The sequence below is a fragment of the Cimex lectularius genome, unplaced genomic scaffold (assembly GCF_000648675.2).
Source record: "Cimex lectularius strain Harlan isolate CLEC.00 unplaced genomic scaffold, Clec_2.1 scaffold13, whole genome shotgun sequence".
NCBI classification, from domain to species: domain Eukaryota; kingdom Metazoa; phylum Arthropoda; class Insecta; order Hemiptera; family Cimicidae; genus Cimex; species Cimex lectularius.
This window is the reverse complement of record NW_019392649.1, coordinates 296,098-318,983: the sequence shown is the minus strand read 5'-3', so window position 1 is coordinate 318,983 and position 22,886 is coordinate 296,098. Positions and strand designations below refer to the sequence as shown.

Below are 22,886 nucleotides of genomic sequence, written 5' to 3'. Positions count from 1 at the left end.
GACCTCAAACTGTACCCATGATCATGAGATGTCTTTGAACCATCTTTTTGTTAATTTTTTTTAGTTGCACTGTATTAATAATAAGTTTTATTATTAGCTTTGTAGACTTCATTAATTTCATAGGTTGACTTAAATTCGGTCATAATTTTAATTTGGTTTTTCTGTTTGTTGGTCAACAGCCAATAAACTTTACAAACTATTCAGCAAGCAGCCTTGCTCCATGTGAATGTGTAATGTTTAACATGTTTTAACGCGAGTTTTAGTTTGTTTTTATTTATTTATGGGCAGTTAGTTTTTATTGTCATGTGAGTGTGTGAATGTTTTATTCCGTACAAAACATCGTTATTTTTTATATAATGTCTTGAGCAGTTTCTCTTCGAAACAGCCTTATTTCCAGTCTTTTCTATGCTCCCCAAACATAAACAGATCGTAAATTTTTCAATTATTTTTTATATCTTTTGTCTCGACGTTTAACGAGTAGAAAGTCAAGTCCGTCGGTCGTTAATTACAGGACGGCTTAAGCCCGATCCTCCTCGCGGGGACGGCCGTCCTCGCCGTCCTTCTGTCCTCCGGGTAATTGTGGGTGAGCGGCCCCCCTTGTCCTAGATTCCTCCAGGCACGACTGCTCATTACAAAGATCGGACTGTATCAGGAGGACAAGGAGAAGTGAAAACTCGCCCACTCTCACTCACGTCTCAACGAAAGTGTGAGTTGCTCTCCTCCCTTCCTGGGCTCAACATGGCACCTCCAAACTGACTCCTAAAATGTTATTTCCTTCCGCCGTCTTCTCCCTTGTCGTCGCCGTCCACTCCTATCGAGGTGAGTACATCAGTTTTTATTAAATTTTGACGATTTTTTAAATTTAAAATTTGCTTGTTAAACGACGTGTTTTTTTATGCGCGGGCCGGTGGTCCCGCTCGACACGGCTATACTGCGGGTCCAAGCACGTCCTTTTGAAGGGGCTACGCTTTAACGGCACCTGCTTAACATTTTCGAGAAAAAAATCGCTCTACTTATCCGGTTTTATAATTTAAATCAATAAATTAAAAGAACCAACGGTATTTTCTATATATTATAGTTCAAACTTGCTTATATCCTCTTCAATCAATTAAAATATTTTAAATTAATGTGCTATTGCTGAACAATACAGTGCAGCAGTGTTAAAAAACCTTTAATACTGAATGTTTTATTTTTAATTAACAATTTAAACATGTCCTTTCTCAATCTGCTAAATGTCTATTTCCAACTAATAAGTATATTAAATAAAACAAGCGAAACAATAAGACAAGTGGATATTTTTTTATTTATTTGATATAAATTTACATCATTACTGATCATTTTGGTCTGCCCATTGCTGGGTAGATTTGACAGAAATATTTAGGCAAAAGCCATCTTCAGTGTATGTACAACATGCAGACCACACGGAGAAATTTCACAATTTTTTTTTGTTTTGGCTTAAATAATCTTGATGTTGGTCAGTGTCAAGACGCAACCCCGAGTTTAAAAAATGTTGCAGATTTATTAGAAACAGAAATAAATTTCAATATTTCACACACTGATCATTCTATCATTGTTATTATTATGAAAGGGTGAAGTTTACAGTTTGATTTTTTTCAATAGAGAATCACACTTTTTCTTTTTGAAAGCAACTGATCTGCCATGGTAGTTGGCAGTCGGCCTGGGATCATCGCCCACTGGCCTTCCAGTGCTGGCAGTTTTGGCTATGATTCCCTCTTTTATTATACTCCTGCTGATCTCAGTCGAAATGGAAAGTGGCCAGGAGCTGAAATGCCTGTTTGATGTGCTGCACCATGCATAAACTGCCCCTGCTCAGATTTTCTTCTTCTTGCTTATATTTACTTGTCATTTATTATATAGTTTGTAGTTATTTAAAATTTAGAAAACTTTTTCCACCTGGCACAATTAAGAATTACATAGTTTTAAAGTCAATAATTGATCTGCAAGGTGTTGGATTTGTAGATTGATCATTCTGGCAAAATCTCACTGTTTTTGCCTGTCAGATTTGATTCAGCATTCTACTATTTTCAGTGAGTGGATTCCTTGTTATTTTTATCAAAAATGTCTTTTTAAGGTTTTTGTAACAAATAAAAAACAAAACAAAAAGTAATAACGCAGTAAAAATCCATTTGACAGTCTAAGTTGACAAAGTTAATTTTATTAAAAAGTACATATATTAAAACAAACCTTTTGCTAAGAACAATTAAATTATCATCCTATAATAACAATTATTTTTTAATCCGCAAGATTATTTAAAAAAATACATCTAATTTGATTTATGATCTTTTCTATTTATTCGAAGTACATGAAAAAATTCCATCAGATTGATTTGTCCGAGACAATAATTGACAGTTTGACTGATATAAATCATATTGTCATTGACTGATTTTGAAATATGTTTGATGTACGATGAATTTTGCCTGTATTAATTTGTCAAACTTTACTCGCATATTATTTAAAAAATAACCTGACATTTAAGAAAGAATTAAGAAAGAATCCAATAATTGAAAGTTGTTAGTTGTGTTGTAAATATTTCATTTTTGGTCTACTTAATCGTTTGAATATTTTTATGAAATATCCAGTTTTAGAAAAATTTGCAACAAGTACTTTTTATATTAGCATTTCTTTAATACAACGACTTTTTAATATTAAATTGTAATATCGAGTACAAACATTTTAGCTTTTAATAGTGATTATTATTGAAAAATAACAAACATTGATAAAAACTTTTCAGTTAGGAATATGCTTATTTGTGATTTTTTTTTTAATACCAAAATAATATGGCTAACGAGAATTGAACAAGAATATTCTATATAGATCTAAGTATTGAACAAAAATAATATAATTAAATATCTGCCTGTTAATTGTTTGATTCCCTTTTTTTTATTCTTCATTTACAAATAATAATAAAATAAAAAAATATATAAAAATCAAAATAATAAAAAAAAATTTCAGTACTGAATGAATTGTTTCTTAATAGCTTGTAAAACATTTTTCTTTTGAAAAGGAGATTATTAAAATAAATATATATTATAAAATATAAGTCAGAAGGAAAAAATGCATAATTTTCATTTGATTGTGCTGTAGTTCTGATTTTTCCCCATTTCCTTTTGGCGTAGAACCCTCTATTTTATTATTTTTACTTTTAGAAATATTTAAGTACTTAATAAGCTATTTCTAATTAATCCACAAAAATAATATTGGCAATTTATACCGTTTATATTTTTGTTAAACTTACAAGATTGTTCAAACAAAGAACAAGAAGTTACAAGAAAAATTAGTGACTTACATTTTAACTTTGACCCTTTTTAACATCAATCTACTGATTTCTTCAAAGTAAATATTCCTGCAGTTGCTTGTTTCTAAATCACTAGGTTATTTAATCAAAACGAAAATTAAAAAAAAATTATGTCAAAAAGACAGTACTTGGCCCTAAATAAATACTGGTCCACTTGATCTTTCAGTCTGCATTATGATTAATTTCATATCCCTCCGATTTTAATGCTCCAGCATTTCTCAGAAAGCAATGTTTTCTGCAGTCACTTATTTCTAAATTATAAGATGATTTAATTAATAAAACCAAAATTTGCTATGAATTAAGTTAAAAAGACAAAAAAAGTGTGGTTACGATAGTCTGAGTAGTAGTCAATTCGACAGTTGAAAAGTATTAGTTATCCTTTTCAACTATAAAAATAAATAATTTCTGGCTCACTTTATCACTTTATGTGAGACATTTAACCTCCCTCCAATTTTAATATTAATTCCACTCTGTTCTTATTAGAGGCATCAACAAATGGATGTATGAGTGTAAAATAGTTTTTAGTAAAATAGTTTTTTTTTCTTCTTCTTTTTTTAATGTACATACACATCACAATAAAGCACTGGTAATGATTCAATTTAAAAATGGCAATGAATTTAACAATTTAAAAAACTATAGATCATTTATGATATAATTTATTACTGATGCATACTTCAGACAAGAAGACTGAACAATTTTCATCACAGATTGTCTTATTTCTAGAAAATCTTTTCTAGAAAAAAAAATAGGGTAGCTATAGACTTTTTACAATTAAGCTATTAAAAGTAGTTATGTGTAGTATTTAGTGTCCGTTAATTAATGATTATTTGGAGATTGTGAGATGCAGTCTGGTATTATGGAGGTTTAGAAAAACATTTTCTTTATCGTACCAATGTTTCAAAATTTTGGCATAGTAAAGAAAACGTTTATCAACACCTACATCATTTCAGCCCGCATCTCACGAAATGTAAATGATCAATAAAAAATAGTTTGTACATCTATTCACATTAGACAATTACTACTTATAGATATTTTTTTGTAAACCAATCGTAAGAGTTCTGTATGAATGGTATCCCATGGAAAATTTTTAGCAATATGAACTTTTTCATCTGTTCCTTCAGATATCCAATGGCACTCGGATTTCGAGGTCTGTGGGGTAAGTAACTTCGTGAACTACAGGCAGCCCAGGGGGAACTCGACATCGCCCAGGATCGTCAACGGGAAGCCGAGCCGGAGTGGTTCTTGGCCATGGCAGGTGATAAAACTAGACAAATTTGACTTTGCCAAAAGGTAAAAGAAAGGCGGCTCAGAGGGAAATGGCTTTCTTTGGCTGTTTGATTTTTTTTTTTTTAATATCATGCATAAAGAAAATCTCATTGGGAACCTTCACACGATTACATTGCATTAATTTATGCACGAAGACAGTCTTAAGCTGAAAACGTGCGCATAAATTATCAAAAACGCTTTTGTTTTCTCTGTTGGAGTAATTTTGCCCGTAATGTTACGTAGATGGATCATACTTATTTTACAAATCCACGAACTCTCAGACAGGAAATTAAAACGAGACTTTGAAATTGTTCTTTAATAGTCTGTAGTAATTAAAATAATCGAAATGTTTTATTACATAATGAAGCGTTTGCAAGTAAATAAAAATCCTAAAAGGAGGTGGATTTTGTGTATATTTTGGTCAGTTTTTTCTGTTAAAGTTGCACTTTCTTTCGAATTCACTCATCTTGAGCTTTCTTCGGATATAAAAAATAAATAAATAAGCTTTCTGTTTTTCAATTCGTCGTCCATGAAACTGGAAAGTAATTAGCAATTAAACAACGCCAGGTAGGCTTTTACGCGATTCGTACTTTTCAGCTTGGGCTCGAAAAATTAAAAATAATTGAAACAGAAGACGCCTCAAATTTGGTAACCGATAAAAATACCATTAAACTGTATGGAATTTTATCTTTTTAAAATTCAATAGTACTTTTACAGAAGTAACTTTGCTGCCTAAAATGGCGGATTATCACGCAAATGTCTAAACACAATTATGATAACTAAGGTTAATTTTATGTTTTGTAAACTTTTATCTAACAATTTGACTATTTTAGTAATATTTTATTATTAAACTCGTACTTCATTTATATTGGAATTATTCCTGTCATACAGGAGGTCTTAACACCATTGGGTACCCGAACGAAGAATCAAACCACTTAACAATTACAATCACTAAATAAAATTCCATTGGCTGTGCCGGGATTCGAACCCGGAACCTACTACTGTGGCAAATAAGAGTCGGACGTTCTAACCACTCGGCCATCTTTACTTAAAGGAGGGAAAAAAGTTTATTTTGTCAAAGTGCTACGATTTGTACATTTAAAAATTGATGAAACTAAAAGAAGAAATCAAATTAACACAGTACAATTTAGATCGAATAATTAGGTAAGAGCAAGAATCAAAACATTTTTGTTTAATAGCTTTATTTCATTCTTCTGGAAAATACAGAAAACTTTGACAATGTCAATATAAAGAATAAAATTAACCAGAGTTTAAATCTTGCGATTCTATGCTTACTTCTAGAGGAGGATAAAATCTGGCAAACCAATATCCATGAGAAGCCTATGATCAGAATGTGACAACATCCACGTGGGGATTTCAAATTACCTACTGAACCAGTCAAGTAGAGAGTTCGGATTTCTGAACCTGTTCGATTAGTAGCCAGTGATTAAAATAAATAAAACACAGCTAAATCCACGTGATCACAACACAACAAAGTTCAAGAAAATATAGTGAAAACTAGTACAAACAGCGAGTATTGGCGGATCAGGGTCCAACTTCAACAAGAAAAATACAAACATTGATATTTCTTTACAACTCAAATTTATCATGAGAAAGAAATTAATACGATTTAGGAGGAGTTGACAAAAAAGTTTATCGTATAAATATTGGGTTGTAAAATAAGTTAGTAGCGATTTTCAGTACTTCAATTTTATCCCTATTCTGTTTATTTAGTCATTATTGTTTCGTCAGGGATTTCATATTTTTAAAAGGTGTTTTGCTGATTTAAAATCAAGAAAGAAATAGTGCATTTTTCTCATTTATGTTTTTTTTTATTACCGCAAAGCGAAAACCGCAGCTCAGACTGCTAGGAAAATTTGTGATATCTATGGTGATGACGCTTTAAGAGAAACACCGTGGTTTTGCTCGGTTCAGAAGCGGAAATTTTGATTTGGAAGAAGTAATGCCTGTCGACCTTCAACCATTGATGATAAAATTCAACATGTCAAAAATAACCCACACTAACGTCGCTACGACAAACAACCTCGGTACAGGTCACTAAGGAATTTTGGGTAACAAAAAGGTAGAACCAGATCTGCAAGACCCTGTAAGCCCTGTACCTAATCTTGGATTAACAAAAACAAACATAGAATACTCCAATTAAAAATAGACAGAAGAAGTGCTTAAAAACTAGATACAGGAAGCTTATGTTATATAACAACCCTAACCAAAACTATCAAACTCACAGCTACAGTTAGAGAGCGCTGAACTCAGAGAGACGTAGGTCTACATACCGGTCACTGGCATCTGAGAAAATGATGACCCCCCCCATTTGTAGGTTAGGTGGGTCGAAGGCGAAGCATCACCCAATGGAAATTGGCGACATAGACTTGCACTCCTTAGGAGAAGGATCGAGTCTACTGCGCTGAACTCAGGACCTTGGCTAGTACAATAAGCCAGAAGGCTGCAATACTTGGGGAACAAAAACCCCCGACTTCCTAGTGTCCAAATTCATCATCATCGCAGGGACACTTAACTTATCTCATATAAATGTTTCAATGCATCTTAGATCAGCTGGATATATTTGCCGGAGTTTTGAATATGAAGTTTGAATTTGGGTTCCTTACATGTCGACATAATTATTATTATTATTTTTTTTACGAGGGTTCGCAACAGCAGAGGTCATATCAACTCTCGGGATGCCGGTGTTTTTGAAAAAAAGCCCATTTGTAAGTATGTCGAGTTCGAATGCAGGGCCGCTGGATTCGAACCCGGGACCTTTAACTTACAGTGATGAGCGCCGTGTCAACGCCTAAACCATTGCGGCCACCGACGCCCCTATGTCGACATAAGAATTTACTGAATCGCATCTCCATCTCCGATTACCCCCTAAAACACAATGTAAACTACTAATTTTTAAAAGATTGATAAATAGGAAAGAAAAAATGAGTCCTTTACAACAAAATTCAGAGAGGAAAATCGTGGGGATAACGCAGCGACACACCGTTAACAACTTAAAAATGCATTTGGTGGGTTTGGAAGGTGGTGCTTTATTACGATATTTTTTAGGCCCAGTCAAATCACTGGAATGATTAGTCAATAAATAATTGACCAAAAACGACCGGCTTCGGCTAACCGCAAGGGAATTGTTAACCACCTTAACATGAAATGGCCCCTTCAGATTTTTACGTACACTGGGCTCTGAATACTTTGTTAATCGAAAAACTTTACTTCACTTGAGAACTGCAGAAAACACACTGAGATTTTAATTTCTTCAAAAAACGAGAGAAGTTCTAGTAGGACGGAAGTACAAATTACATGGAAGAGGGCAACAACTAATGGAACAAAATGGTTCATATTTGTGGATTAAATTTGTCTTTAAGCACCTGAAATTTCCATTAGAAAAAAAAACTTCAGATTTATTTTACGACCCGATAAAATTACGATATTCTTGCTGAGTAATTTATTCGAATATCAAAATTCATTGACCTACTGAAAACATTCTTTATTTTCCTGTCTGGTTTTCAAATAAGATCTGGGTTCTGTCTTTACGACCCGAGATTTAAAAGGTATCTTCAAAATTTTGTGAAACCTAGGGAAAATATTTACAAAGACAAAATCTGATATCGATAACATGTAAAGAACAAAAAATTAGTTCATTATGACAATCTAGTCAAATAAATCAGCCCAAATTTGCATATTACATTTACTAATTTTTTTCACAAAGTTGAGAACATTAGCACACAACAAAAAGACATACACCTAAATAGACAAACAAACAAATAAATAAACAAAAAATGTAACTCGTCTGTTTGTTAGTACGTCACTAGGTGAATGTATAAGTCACCATTTTAACCAGACTACTACAACCAATTTTACTACAAATTAAACAAAAAGAAAATATTAAAGATGAGATGATGTATCGATCTGCTGTTGAACAACTTGGAAAAAAGGATCTTCGGTGAGGTCATAACAGAACGACAATTCTTTAAGTTTTGCCGATCTTTCGACGGTTATATCGTTATCATCAGGGCCAATTTACGTTAGGAAAATATCGCAGTTAGAACATGTTACATCGTTAAAAAAAATGTTTCTTATTTTAACTCTATGAGTGTTGAAATAAATCTTGAGAACAAGAAAGTACATTTATAATAAGATTAATTAAAATTAGGTGAAGCTCAGTATCTAAACAATTAACAGTATGGAATTAATTAAAAACAATAAAAATAACATAATATAAAAATTTTCAAAAACCACAACGTGGTCGTATAGGTTACCTCGGTTAAAATATAAATATAAGTATACGCCTATTTTTAAAAAAATAAAATTAGCTTTTTTTCACAGGTGCGTTAGAATATCACAGTTAAGATTAATTAAGCTTTAAGTTGTACTATTTATAGGTAACTTAAATTGAAGTGCTAACTTCTACCACAAGGGAGAGACATGAGGCTCAGGTGGCTTTTCCGTTACAAGAGAAACAAAAGAAAATATATTTATCTTTCAGAAACAGTTTTTTTTCCAAGGATATACCAAATTGTAGAAAATCTGGGAAAATGTTGTATGGAACAAAGATTTTTTGAAGATAAGAGCAACTGCAACAATGTACTAGCTACCATTTTAAATAGACTTTTTTTTTCTTTAACTGGCTTATATTTTAATTTGGATTGATAATAAAGTAGATAATTGTTGTATTTCTTCAGCGTTTCGGATTCAAGTCACCTTGACTCAGGTTAGGGAAGTAAGTAGGGCGAGGCACAAAACACTGGCCCGCCCCTGAAGGTGGTGAGAAGCCGTTACGGAACAAAACAGCGAGGGTCGGCCTAACAAAATATAGTTTTAGAGAAAAAAAAAATATTTAAGCCTGTATCTGGTTGGGATTTGAAAGATTTTCGTTAAAAATTTAAATCAGGCTTAATTTACGTATTTGTTTTGTCATGGCTCTTTCTAATAATTAATTTAGTATTTCGAGAGGCTTTCTAATCACGTGGAAAAAAAATGCTTTTAATTCTATACTTGTTCGATTAACCAGCTTTCTCGTGTCAAAGGTGTGTATTCACGTCTAGTGACTGAACTTTCTCTCAGGTGTCATTGCAAGTGCTTCATCCGAAATACGGCCTCATCAGCCATTGGTGCGGAGGCGTGCTCATCGACCCGCACTGGGTCTTGACGGCGGCCCATTGCATCGACAAGTACGTCCGAACGTAAAATCACAGGAAATTATTTTCGACTGTTTCTTTTGGTTTTTGCCTTTTTAATTTAAGCCGGTTTTTTTCTGTACGTTTTCAGCGATATTTTCAACCTGCCCCTGCCGGCACTATGGACCGCCGTCCTCGGTGACTGGGATAGGGAGGTGGAGGAAAAGACGGAGCTGAGGATCCAAGTGGAGGAAATACTTATTCACAACGCTTTCAAAAATTACGATAATGACATTGGTGAGATAAAAAACTAAGTTTTTATATTATGTCAATTACAAAAGCAATAAACGCATCAGAAGATTATCTGAAATTTTAAACTGATCACTTTACTGTGACTATTGTCGTTGGTTTACATTTCACTCATACGCATTCTGCTTCTCTACGTCATCAGTGAGGAACTAGCTTACATAACAGGCATAATTTGAACAACATAATGAACTAAATGGATAACTAAATTGAAATGAACTAAAGAAAAATGATAGAAAGTATTCTATTTTATTTAAGGCCCACATATTTTTATTAGTGTGTTATGCGTCTACTTTAATGAAAATATTCAAGCTTTGCAGCTAGATTTTTTCTTACCCCCATTTTAAGTAATAATCTCACTTTATCATCTAAACTTTAACAATAACGATTATCTGCAATTTTAAACTGATCCCTTTCCTGTGAAATGTGAATATTTTCGTTGGTTTACACTTCACTCATACGCATTTCTGCTTCAAAGACGTCATCATTTATGAAAATATTCAAGCTTTGCAGCTAGATTTTTTTTTACTCCCATTTTAAGTAATAATCTCACTTTATCATCTAAACTTTAACAATAACGATTATCTGCAATTTTAAACTGTTCTCTTTACTGTGAAATGTGAATATTTTCGTTGGTTTACGTTTCACTCATACGCATTTCTGCTTCAAAGACGTCATCAGTGAGGAACTAGCTTACATAACAGGCTTAATTTGAACAACGTAATGAACTAAATGGATAACTAAATTAAAATGAACTAAAGAAAAATGATAGAAAGTATTCTATTTTATTTAAGGCCCACATATTTTTATTAGTGTGTTATGCTTCTACTTTTATGAAAATATTCAAGCTTTGCAGCTAGATTTTTTCTTACCTCCATTTTAAGTAATAATCTCACTTTATCATCTAAACTTTAACAATAACGATTATCTGCAATTTTAAACTCATCACTTTACTGTGACTATTTTCGTTGGTTTACATTTCACTCATACGCATTTCTGCTTCTCTACGTCATCATTTATGAAAATATTCAAGCTTTGCAGCTAGATTTTTTTCTTTCCCGCATTTTAAGTAATAATCTCTCTTTGCGTGCTCTCATCTAAACTTTAACAATAACGATTATCTGCAATTTTAAACTGATCTCTACTGTGAAATGTGAATATTTTCGTTGGTTTACGTTTCACTCATACGCATTTCTACTTCTCTACGTCATCAGTGAGGAACTAGCTTATATAACAGGCATAATTTGAACAACGTAATGAACTAAATGGATAACTAAATTAAAATGAACTAAAGAAAAATGATAAAAACTATTCTATTTTATTAGGCCTACATATTTTAATTAGTATATTACTACTTTTATTACTATTACTTCATTAGATTTCGTGGTCCGATTGACCAAATAACATTTTTCAATTAATTAATCTTTATGTAATGGCATTGGTTGAGATAAAAGAAGTCAGTGCCACGAGCCGGATTCGCCGAAGGTCGTGGGTTCGAATCCCGCTCGTGGCATTGACTTTTTAATGAAAATATTCGTCAAGCTTTGCAGCTAGATTATTTTTTCTTACCCCCATTTTAAGTAAAAGGGACTTTCCTTTTTAGCATGTAACTTTAATCTATTTTAATGCCTGATCTCAGCTAATAGATTTCCTCGAAGATTTTCAATATAGAATTTTGTACAGCACAGAAGTGCCTTTCTCAGGTACTATAGCTAATTCCTAGCTATTGCAAAGCGTTGCACAGTTTTTTTTTGCAACGTTGTTTTCTATTATTTTTATATCTTCTAGACATAGTCAACCTTGGATAACTGTCGAGATCCATTTTTTTTGTGACATTTTACTGGAGTATGTCCTATACATTTTTAGTTCTTTTAGGTTGATAAGGATTTCCTCTTTCTCGCATTTTGTTTTTGCAGGAATAGGTCAGGGATATAAGATTACAACACAGAGACCATCCAATTGGATCATCAATGCTATCAAAATTTCACTTAATGAAGAAATGGAAAGTGTCGAACTGCTTCTTCGTTAAAAGATTTGCATGTGGTTATTTTTTGAAATATTGATTTCCACAAAGTTTTCCTTTGTCAACTTATCTCAGTTGTAAGAAAGATTTTTATAACGATTGTCGAGCGAATCGACCGTGACGTGACTTGCAACGATTCGTCCTCCTCTCTATTGTGGTATATAGCTCGTTTTTTTGTAAGAAAACATCACTTTCTTCTGCCCCGTGATCCGCGAGGTGGACTAATTTCTCATTAATTGTAAATATATTCAATATCTACTGTCAGGGATTTCACCGGTCCGCTAATTTTCGATTTGTCTCGGGCGATCTTCGTTGAAACATGTCTGTAGAACATGGACGGCGCATCCGCAAGAAAAATATAAATGATCCTGTTCGAAGTCAAAAAGCACCTATTCACCATTCTTAATATTGTTAAATCGTAGTATCAGATTTTCTCGGGATTTTCCTGTTGAAGACACAGAAATTTTCAAATTTGGTAAACCGCAGCAACAACCGCGGAGTTAATGTCAGAGAGTCTTTCCGCTTCGATTAGCCCGTCACAAATCACTTTCACCTTGTGCTGGCATCTCGTGCGATTCCTGGGGTTGCCCTGTTTTTTCCTTTTTTTTAAATTCACTTTTACCTTCGATCGTGAACGATAGTGAAAGCACACGATTGCGCCGATGTGTGACCGGTCCCGGTGGCACGGTGCTCTTTCTCCTTCCGTTCCACGACTGATAATAGCGTTGAAATTTCGGAAATTTTCAACACAGGAGTTCTCTCGAAAGCTGGTTCGACGTATAAATGAGGAAATGAGAGGGAAAATAAAGCTGTGAGGACTGGGAGGTAGAGAACTTCTAGTCGTTTTAAATTTCCTCTATGTTATTTTGCCTATGTTGCCCTTGTAGATTTTTACAACAAACAGCAAAAACACAGACTTACTACATAATAACCAAACAATCGATAAACCTAATTGTCCAAATAACACAAAACATCAACCACAAAAAAATGGCGAATAAAGGGAAACGTGCCTTGAAAGAAAAAACAGTGAGAATGGGCATACCAGATACAAAAAATACTGTTCAAAAATAAATACTTTCGACTAATAATATTTGTATCTTTAACAACTTGTTATACCATTATTTAAAATTGAATCAAAATTAGATATTGATTGATCCATTTCTTTATTCCAATCTTTAGCAAAAATTATGGAAAAAGTATCAAAAACCAGCAAAAAATAATATAATTTCTAATAAATAATCAATTTGGTTTTCTTCTTAGTAAATTAGCAGAAAAAGCCCTATTTGAAGTTACTAATCTGATTGCTCAAGAATTGGTTGTTAAAAAAAATCGCAGGCTTTTTTTTTGTTTTGTTTTGAGATTAAGAAGGCATTTAACTCTGTTGATTCAGATAATTCAAAAGTTATCTAAAATTGGCATTAAAAGAACTGTTTTTTAATCTTTTTAAACCATATCTTTCTGATAGGGTTCAGAAAACTAGAATTGGATCTTGCTGTAGTACACTATTATCAATTAAATATGGGGTATCACATGGTACAGTTTTAGGTCTTATTTTTTCCTTATGTTCTGATTTATTAAAATTGAACCTTTCTGGGGAAATTTTTAGTTTTTCAGATGACTACTATATTTATTCAAGAAAAAAATTTAAATGAAATTACTATCTCTATCAATAAAGAAGTTTTTACATAAAAAATTGGCTCGATCAAAATTCTCTGCTTTTAAATTTAGAACGAAACTAACATTATGTCCTTTTCATTAAAAAACATACCCAATTTAAACAAACATAAAATTATTTTTAATGGTTCCTGTAAACTTCTTGTTTTTGTGAATAAAATAAAAATACTTAGGCATATTACTGGACCACATTTAAACTTTATTTTTCGAATAGCAACATTGGTAATGAAAACCAGAAAACTTTTTAACTTTTTTTAAAAATTTAGAGTTCTTAGATGCATTTTACCTTTCTCTACACCTAAAATCATTGTATTTTGCCTTAGCACAAATCCATATTTTGTTATAGGATTACTGGGTGGGAAAGAACTAGTAAGAATATATTACAAGCTCTAATAGTCACACAAACTTGTCTTATAAAAATAATTTTAAATTAACCGAGTATATAATGCAAAGTTACTATAAAGGAATTTAAATTTAGAACAATTATGTTTAAAATGTTCTTCATTTGTTTAAATATAAATTATGTATTTAATAACTTATAATAAATCCTTCAAATTTATACATAAGATTAAACTATTGCCATGATTTACCACAATTAAATACAACTAAAACCTATAATTTTTCTTATAACAGGGTACTTAAATATTTTTATGAAAATATAATTAATATCAGTAATTTCAGAACTTTAGTCAGCTACAACAAATTTATTTCATTCTTGACTCAAAAGATTAAGATTCTAGACTTTTATTCTAAATTAATTTTATTTTTTACTTGTTTTGTCGTACTAAAAAGACATACAAGGAAAAGAAGGCTGTAATCGAACAACGGCCAATTACTTTTATAATTATGTGCTAATAAAGTTTTTTTATTATTTGACATCGAGTCCCAAAAACTATTATTTTTTGCATTTTTCATTATAATGAAATAAACTTTTATTATTACTATTGTCGATTTTTATACCATAAACATAATCAATGTTAATATTAACCAAGTAAACTCTGGTTTGTCTTTGTAAATTAATCTGTTTTATTTAAGCATTTAAAATAAAAGTGAAATAAAACTGATCATGGCATGAAATTGGTTTTGTGAATAAGAAACAAAGAAAAGGATCAAACTATTGAACATGTTCAACTTGTTTCTTCATGCTGATTAACAAGGAAAGAAGAAAGTTTACTTTTCACTTAAATTAAAACAAAAAGAAAGAAATTACAGACTTGCAAAATCCAAATAAAAGATTTATTGTTTTTTTTGTTGATTTGAAGACAGATGGGTCATGGAAGAAGTTTGATATTGAAGCTAAGTATCGGGTTGTCCGGAAAATAATGCAGGATTTTAAGTTTTCATTAAAAAAAATCTATATAAAATATTCTGTTTACGTTTACAGGATTACTCATTTGTATGAATGTCAACACTTATTAATCCTCTTCCAAATGATATTGTTTGTTTACCTCTGTAGCATTCCGCTACTTGGAAATAATTCAGTCATCCTTATAATGTCAAAGCGAGAATTTCGTACGATTTTCTTTTACGAGTTTAAACTCGGCCGAAGCGGAGCCCAAACGGCTAGAAACATTAACCAAGTCTGGGGCGAGGGTTGTGTTAATGAGTGCACTGTGCAAAGGTGGTTTAAAAAATTTCGGGAGGGAGATTTCAGCCTTGAAGATGAAGAAGGTCGTGGAAGGCCTTCCTCTCTTAATGATGATGTTCTGCGATCAGTGGTGGAAGAAAACCCCAAAACAACTGTTCGAGAACTTGCAGAGCAACTCAAAGTCAGTAAAACGACCGTCGCTGACCACCTCAAGGCGATTGGAAAAGTGAAAAAACTCGAAAATTGGGTTCCACACTCATTAAACGATCGCCAAAAAAATCAGCGCTTTGATGTTTGTGCATCACTTCTTTGTCAAAACAAAAATGACCCATTTCTGGCCAGAATTGTTACATGTGACGAAAAGTGGATTCTCTACGATAACACTAGACGTTCTGGACAGTGGCTCGACAAAGGAGAAGCTCCAATACATTTTCCAAAGCCCCCAACTCATCAAAAAAAGGTAATGGTTACGGTATGGTGGGCTTCATTTGGTTTAATACACTACAGCTTCTTAAATCCTGGCGAAACCATCAATGCTGAATCATACTGTAACCAAATTAATACCATGCATCAGAAATTGGCAGTAATGAAGCCCTCTTTGGTCAATCGGAAAGGGCCCATTTTGTTGCATGACAACGCTCGACCACATGTGTCACGTGTAACGTCACAAAAATTATTGGAGCTTGGCTATGAAACTTTGCCTCACCCACCCTACTCTCCGGACCTCTCGCCTACTGACTACCATTTTTTTAGACACCTGGACCACTACTTACAACACATAATATTCAAAAATCAAACGGAACTGGAAAATGCATTTATTGACTTTATCAATTCTAAAAATTCTGAATTCTACTCAGACGGAATTAATAAGTTACCAACACGTTGGGAGAAATGTATTGAGAGTATGGGAAATTATTTTGATTAAAGAACATTGCTTTAAAGTAACTAGTTTCTTTTTTTTTGTTTAATACCAAAATCCTGCATTATTTTCCGGACAACCCAATAGTTTAGGCATTTCCTTTAAATTCCTTAATATTTTGAAATCTCTGTTTTCAAAGAAATGTCAAGAAGATGTGTCAGACTTTGTTTAAGGGTCAGACAGGGCTGTCTACTGAGTCTCTTATTATTTTCTATTTTTGTAGACAATCCGTCAAATCGAGTTGGTGGTGATCATCAAAATATTAATGTACGCAGATGATACTGTTATATTGATAGATAAAATGGAAGGCACATTGAGCATGTTGAATTTGTTCGTTCATGCCGATTAACCATAAAAAGGACGTTCTACCTTTTTCAATAACAGAAAGTTTATTTCCCCCTTCTTTTAAGAGAAAATGGAGAAATTTAGAAAACCTTTTTTCTATGGAAAATCATTGATGGTTAAAACCTATGAATTCTTCTTGAGGGATGCAGGATGATGAACTTGCTTGCAGTTTGATCATTTCTGGTCATCTTGATCTGCCTATTCTCACTGGTTTGGTCTAGCACAACACTAGTGAAAATTGGAAGATGAGGATGATCAGAGGCGACCAAAGAAAATAATAATGTTACAGGAAAATAATATGAGAAATAATTTGTACCCAACATGCTCTAAAATTTTATCTGTATAAATGAGAAACATATTTTAACATATTTATTTTTAGGTAAGAAATGAAATTCTATTTTGTCTTTTTATGTTAATTTTTTATTTTTAAACACCATTTGACCCTAAGAAGAAATCAAATCAGCTCTGATTTGCCTTTTATGATTGACCTGACCAATGAGGAAGGAGAATATATTCAAACTTGCAGTTCAATAGTCATACCTGTTTCTATCATTGATTTCATAGATTTAAGTCAATTATTTATTGCAAAATATTTTGTTAAGGTTTGACATCATCTTGTTTATGTTGTTAATAATCTTTTAAAACAAAAAATTCAAAAAAATTACAATTGATTCAATTCTATTTTGTCCCCAATAGCATTAATGCGCCTTTCAAAGAGAGTAAGCATGGAGAAGGGAGTGAGGTCGGTCTGCCTTGGAAGCAGGCTGGACGTAGAACAACTCTGCACTGCTACTGGCTGGGGAAGGGCAACCCAAGCAGGACCTCTATCTTCGACACTGCGGCAGATAAAAGTGCCTCTGCACAGCAACAAACTGTGCCAAGAAAAATATGGACCTGCTGTCAACATCCAAGAGGGGCACTTGTGTGCTGGAAAGTTGGACGGGTCAACCGGTGCCTGTATTGTAAGTGGATAAAATTCTACACATTTTTCTTTACTATTTTAACAAAATGAATTAAACGTTATTAACTGTTGTGAGATTTTTCTTACAGTCTGTGGGGTGATGAACCTGCAGCTCGGTCGAATTCCGAACAACAATTTTTTTAACTATTTGTAAAAAAAAAGTGTTTTTGGTAGAACAAAGACTTTTAAAATGATTAAATAACTGATGTTGACCAATATAGATCTTATTGTTCTGTAAGGAAAAATCAGCAATTACTTAGATTTTTACAATTATTTTAAATTTTTATCGCATAATGACAGGTTAAAAATTTATTTTTCGATGTTTCAGGGTGATTCTGGTGGGCCGTTGCAGTGCAGCAAGAACGGAAAATGGTTCTTGGTCGGGATCACGTCGTTTGGCTCCGGTTGCGCCAAGCCGGGTTTTCCTGACGTTTACACAAGACTGTCTTTTTACCTTCCTTGGATTCAAGAACAAATCACATCTAACACTGTTCACTAATTTCAACGTTTAAAAACATTTTGTGATACTGTTAATGAAAATTAAAAAAAAAAAAAAACACTTTCAGCGAATACGGTAGAAAGTGATATTTAATTTATTGTTTTAAGTGAAAACCAGTCTGTATCAGATTAATTTATAAACTATTGTTAAATTTTATTACAAATTGATAAGTGTAAATATATATGTAGCCAAAACAAATTAATACGCTTGTTATGATATTGAATATTGATTTATACCAGTTCCGCTCTGCACTTGCATGTACATACATATGTATATACACTCACTTTTGCGCCAATAAATACATTCATTCTACCAAAAACACACAAAGAGATATCTATCCTAGTTTGGTGGGGCTGTGGGGTACTCGATATTCCGACCACTACCCACCCATACACTCACACATTCTCGCCAATAAATACACTCACTTCAGGAAGGGAAAATGAAACCACGTGTGGAGGAGCATTAAAGGCGACCATATGCATTTATTTGCTTCAGATATTTGATTACTTTCTTGCTGTTGTCATTGCTGTGTTGCAAAACCTCTTTCAAGCTCGAGGAAAGGCCACACTTTGTTCTGTGCGGCGCCAATAGTTCGCATTCGGTTAGTAAATGTTTAACAGTTATTTGTGCGCCGCACAATGGGCATCTCCGTGGACTTTTCCTCGCCAAGGGATGGTCCACGGTTTGACCGACTGTTTTAGTTCTTTTAGTTTGTCGGTCATTTTGTCCCAGCGGTTCTGCCAATCTTTCCAGCAGATTCTTCATATATTTTTTGACATCCGCTGGGCTCACGGGAGTTTCCGGGTCATGTGGCATATTATCGCTGCTCGTTTGGCAGCTTGATCGGCATTTTCATTACCTTCTATGCCGACATGGCCCGGTATCCAGGCAATAACTACCTCCTTTCTTTGTTCGTGTATTTCCCTGATTTTCTCTTGTATTGCCTGGATTAGTGGGTCCATGGTGAAGATATTACGGATGGCTAAGACTGCACTGAGTGAGTCGGTGCATATGACATATCATGCTATTATATATTATATAACAATTTTGAGAGTCGATGGGTGTTCAATATTCTGCCATTGTCCCTCTCACTCTGCATTCATGCTAATAAATTCATTCACTCTCAATGTAAAGATACACAAGAAGAGATCATCAGGTTCAATTATTCAGATAATCAGGATCAATTATTGAGTTTATCTACACTTATGAGTTTTGATTTTAGTCAAATGAGTGTTGGCTTTTTGAAATATTTCAGTGAAGACTGTATGTTTCATCATTCGTGTAGGTATTTATATACCATGGGGTTGCAGTCAGACCCAGTGCCAGTACTTTCGCCCATTGACTTGCAGACCAACAACCACCATCACCTTTAAGAATGAAAATTACTCGATTTAAAGTTATGCAGCTAAGCCATAATTATTTACATTAAATTTATATTTACGTATTATTTGAAAAAGAAGTAGAACAATTGAAGCCTGCTAGTTTTGCTCTCCTAGCATTGTTTAAATGCGAGTTAAGTAGGATAATAATATGATAAAGGTATACTGTTTTTATTTTAAAACAATTTCCACAAAATATACAAGGAAAAATATTTACAACTTTGATATTTACATTTTTAAAAGGCTCGAAATTACAAAATAAGAAATAGAATAGACATAAAATGTGTATTCGCCCACGACCAGTGGTGTACTGAATGGGATTGAAAATACGTCCGACGATGTCAAAAACATTTCAAACAAATCATTAGACTGGGGTTGTGTCATCAAAACTGGTGCTATTTTTTAAATATTTTATTTAATAATGTTATTAAGGTATACGATAAAACAAAAGGGGTGATGTACATAGAAAAAGAAAAAAAAAAAGATATAATACCATCGTCTTTGATTTTCAAGGTTTATTGACTCTCAAAATGTACAATAAATGTGCTGAGTGCTGTTTTAATAAAATTTTGCACTTGAGTTGTATATCACATTAATTCTTATGTTCTTGTGTTGCTATTATTTTTTTTTTTTAAATTAACATATTTAAAACATATTAATTTTGTCTTGCCAATATCAAAGAATGGGGCTTTCCGGGTAAGAGGAGCTTTTGCAAAAAGCTAAAATTTTAACGATAAATGCTTAGCTTCTGTGCATCTTTTATATATATATTTTTTCAAATATTTTTAAGAATATATATTTTTTTTAAATTTCATATAAAATGAAAATGACTCTTTATCATAGTGTATCTAATATAATCTTGGGCATATTTATTTGAAAATAAATTTTCTTAAACATTTTTATACAACTTTTATATTTTTGATTGAATAATGTCTGAAAGCACGACCATTACAAACAATATTTACACAAACATCAGTGATATTTTAGAAATAGTATTTTTATTTTAATAAGACGTCAGTTTATAGTATATTATTGGTCTTGTGATTAATGTCTTATTGTATAATAACATATTTAAATTAAAAAAACGCTATTAATGGAGTATGACAAATAGTAAGCGCCTTTACATAGAATATATATAACATTGCTAGTATCAAATTACAAATTTATTATAGAAACAACAGAGGCACTCTTCACAAATATTGAGTTGTGTGAACATACAATTCAGATGATTTATTACCAACTCTTTATTGAGCCTATCATTCATATCAGTTATTTACACCCACTGGAAATATAACGTCCATTTGCATTGATTCATGCACAGCATATAAGATTTTTAATGTAGAAGTATAATAATGTAAATGGTGTTTCTGCATTATTGCAAAAGTCTAAATCTAAAAATACAATAAAGTTACAAAATCTATTACAACTTTCGATTAGAACATTACAACGTTTATATTGTACTCAATATAATTTCGATTAAAAAAAAAAATTGTTTTTAATCGATTACAAAAAGAAAAAAAAAACATTCCCAGAGTCTATAAAGAAATATGGAACATAAGGATCGTAATTTAGTTAAAACAGAAAACAGTAGCTGTCTTTAATTAAATTATTGCTGAAAAGACAAAAATATAATTGATTTGCATTAATGAATCTTTTTTGTTTTGAAAAACAGAAAATACAAAAGCACTGTTTTAATTAATTCTATGGTAGAATTTAATTATTAGAGCAATGGAAAAATTCTCACTTTCAAGTATGTTTTTTATTCTTAAATTAGCTTGAATTTGAAGCTGGGAAAGATCAGTTTGGAATGTAGTTATAAAAATATGTCAAGAAGGTATTTTGGAATATGACTAAATACCTTAAAAATTATTAAATTTGATATTGATGAATTTCAACTTTTTTAATATTTTGATTACATTTTTAATAACAATTAAAAAAAAATTGAATTGTTGATTTGTCAAATTCTTGCTTGCTGGGATCTAGAAAAAAGTAAACTAAACTAATTACTGAGTGCTTAAAGGAGAAATTTAAATTAAAAAAAGAAAAAAAAAGAAGTAAAATAAAAAATGGAACAACGCTTTATAATATTTACACAACAATTTTTATAAACTAAACCATTTAACATCAACAATTCGTAATCACAGGGTTTTGGTAACCATAATGTAAGAGCAAAATTACTCAAATGGGGAGTGTTGTTTGCAATTAATGGACTAGAGTAATATCACTTTATGGTATAGCAATATTCAGTTTATGATATATATTATGTATATAAACAAAGTGTAAATATTCATTTCTTAATATGTGCTAGTTTAATTTCTTTTTTTCGGACTATTAAGAAAAAGAAAAAAACAAGGTGTGCAATAGTTGTTTCGAAAGAAACAATTTTCTAGTCAATTCGAGGCCGCCTAAAAAAATGTCGCAGCACACATCTGTGACTGTTAAAATCGCACAAATCTAAAAGTGAAGAGAAAACAAAAGGGATAACACCATCAAGGGATGATCAATCACAAAAAAAAAAAAAAAAACAGAAAAACAATCAATTGAAAAATATTTTGTATACAGAAAAGCCAGCACTTTTACTGTGCTATTTCTTGTGGTAGATCATGATTTTTGTCTTTTATGGACATCTAATTGTTTTTTGCTACCTAGTCGAATTAATAAAGTTAAAATGGCTAATTCAAGAAAAGTCATAAGCTTATTGACAGCAAAAAATTTTCACTTTGGTAAAATCTTATAAAATATTATATTAAAAAGTTTGAGTGATACATTTAAGAAATAAATATTAAATTGCCATTAAAATTTATTTCTGAATTCCTCCAATTTTTGTTTAAATAGCTAACTCTATGTTTGAGTTTTTACCCCATTTCATATAAAGAATAAATTAAATGCGTAGAAATAATTAAAATTAGGAGGATAGCTCTGTCTATTTAATGACTAGTTTAAATTCGTTGGTTTACAAGTTCAATAGTTCTAGAGACATATTTTTTTTTTTAGACTACTTATAAACTACTTTGTAAGCTTGTTATTCCTCCAGAGGGTTCATTGTGTCCTTATTACATGCCCTGGAGTATTTTACCATTGAATTCACTTTACAGCAATGGTCCTTGATATTTTCTTTTCTTTTTTTTCGGCGTGAAGAACTTATGAGAAACCTTTGTAATGGATGAAGAAGAAAATTAGAAATATAGCATAAGCTGTAGGGAAAATTATCCGCGCTATGACATCTATGGTCTTAGCTACTCTGATCGGATGAGGCGGCTCTTTCTTCCTGACCTGAAAAAGATTTCAAATTATCTAACACGACAGTTTAAAAAGCCCAACAATTAAAGGTTCGCATGATGAAACTTAGGAAAGAAAAACATCCCTTGCTAAAGTTGAAGAATCTATTCAAAGCCATGCACATTATTATTTCAAGCTTGTGCCAGCATGTTCAATAAAGAATGAATTTTTTTGTTGAAAATTGAAATAAAGAAAT

At 32.2% G+C, this 22,886-nt stretch overlaps 2 protein-coding genes across 25 annotated transcripts in view; one reads left to right on the top strand and one right to left on the bottom strand.

Moving 5' to 3' along the window:
- Positions 1-312: 312 nt before the first annotated feature.
- Positions 313-18,099, top strand: LOC106664438 (plasma kallikrein-like). 2 transcript variants are annotated; one of them, XM_014390141.2, is made up of 6 exons: positions 313-819; positions 4,438-4,571; positions 9,665-9,771; positions 9,869-10,014; positions 17,269-17,534; positions 17,862-18,099. In XM_014390141.2, the coding sequence occupies exons 1-6, from the start codon at positions 765-767 to the stop codon at positions 18,030-18,032; spliced, it is 879 nt and encodes a 292-aa protein (XP_014245627.1). In that variant the 5' UTR covers positions 313-764; the 3' UTR covers positions 18,033-18,099. The 2 variants fall into 2 exon arrangements, with proteins under 2 accessions (XP_014245627.1, XP_014245626.1); XM_014390140.2 differs by having other exon boundaries at positions 9,665-9,783.
- A 1,508-nt stretch (positions 18,100-19,607) lies between these two features.
- Positions 19,608-22,886, bottom strand: part of LOC106664580 (glutamate-gated chloride channel) — a 212,833-nt gene continuing 209,554 nt past the window's right edge. For all 23 annotated transcript variants that reach the window (XM_024230531.1, XM_024230527.1, XM_024230529.1 and 20 more), the window contains one exon: positions 19,608-22,684. In XM_024230531.1, the coding sequence (XP_024086299.1) occupies positions 22,553-22,684 (132 nt within the window). In that variant the 3' untranslated portion in view covers positions 19,608-22,552. The remainder of the gene's footprint in view (positions 22,685-22,886) is intronic.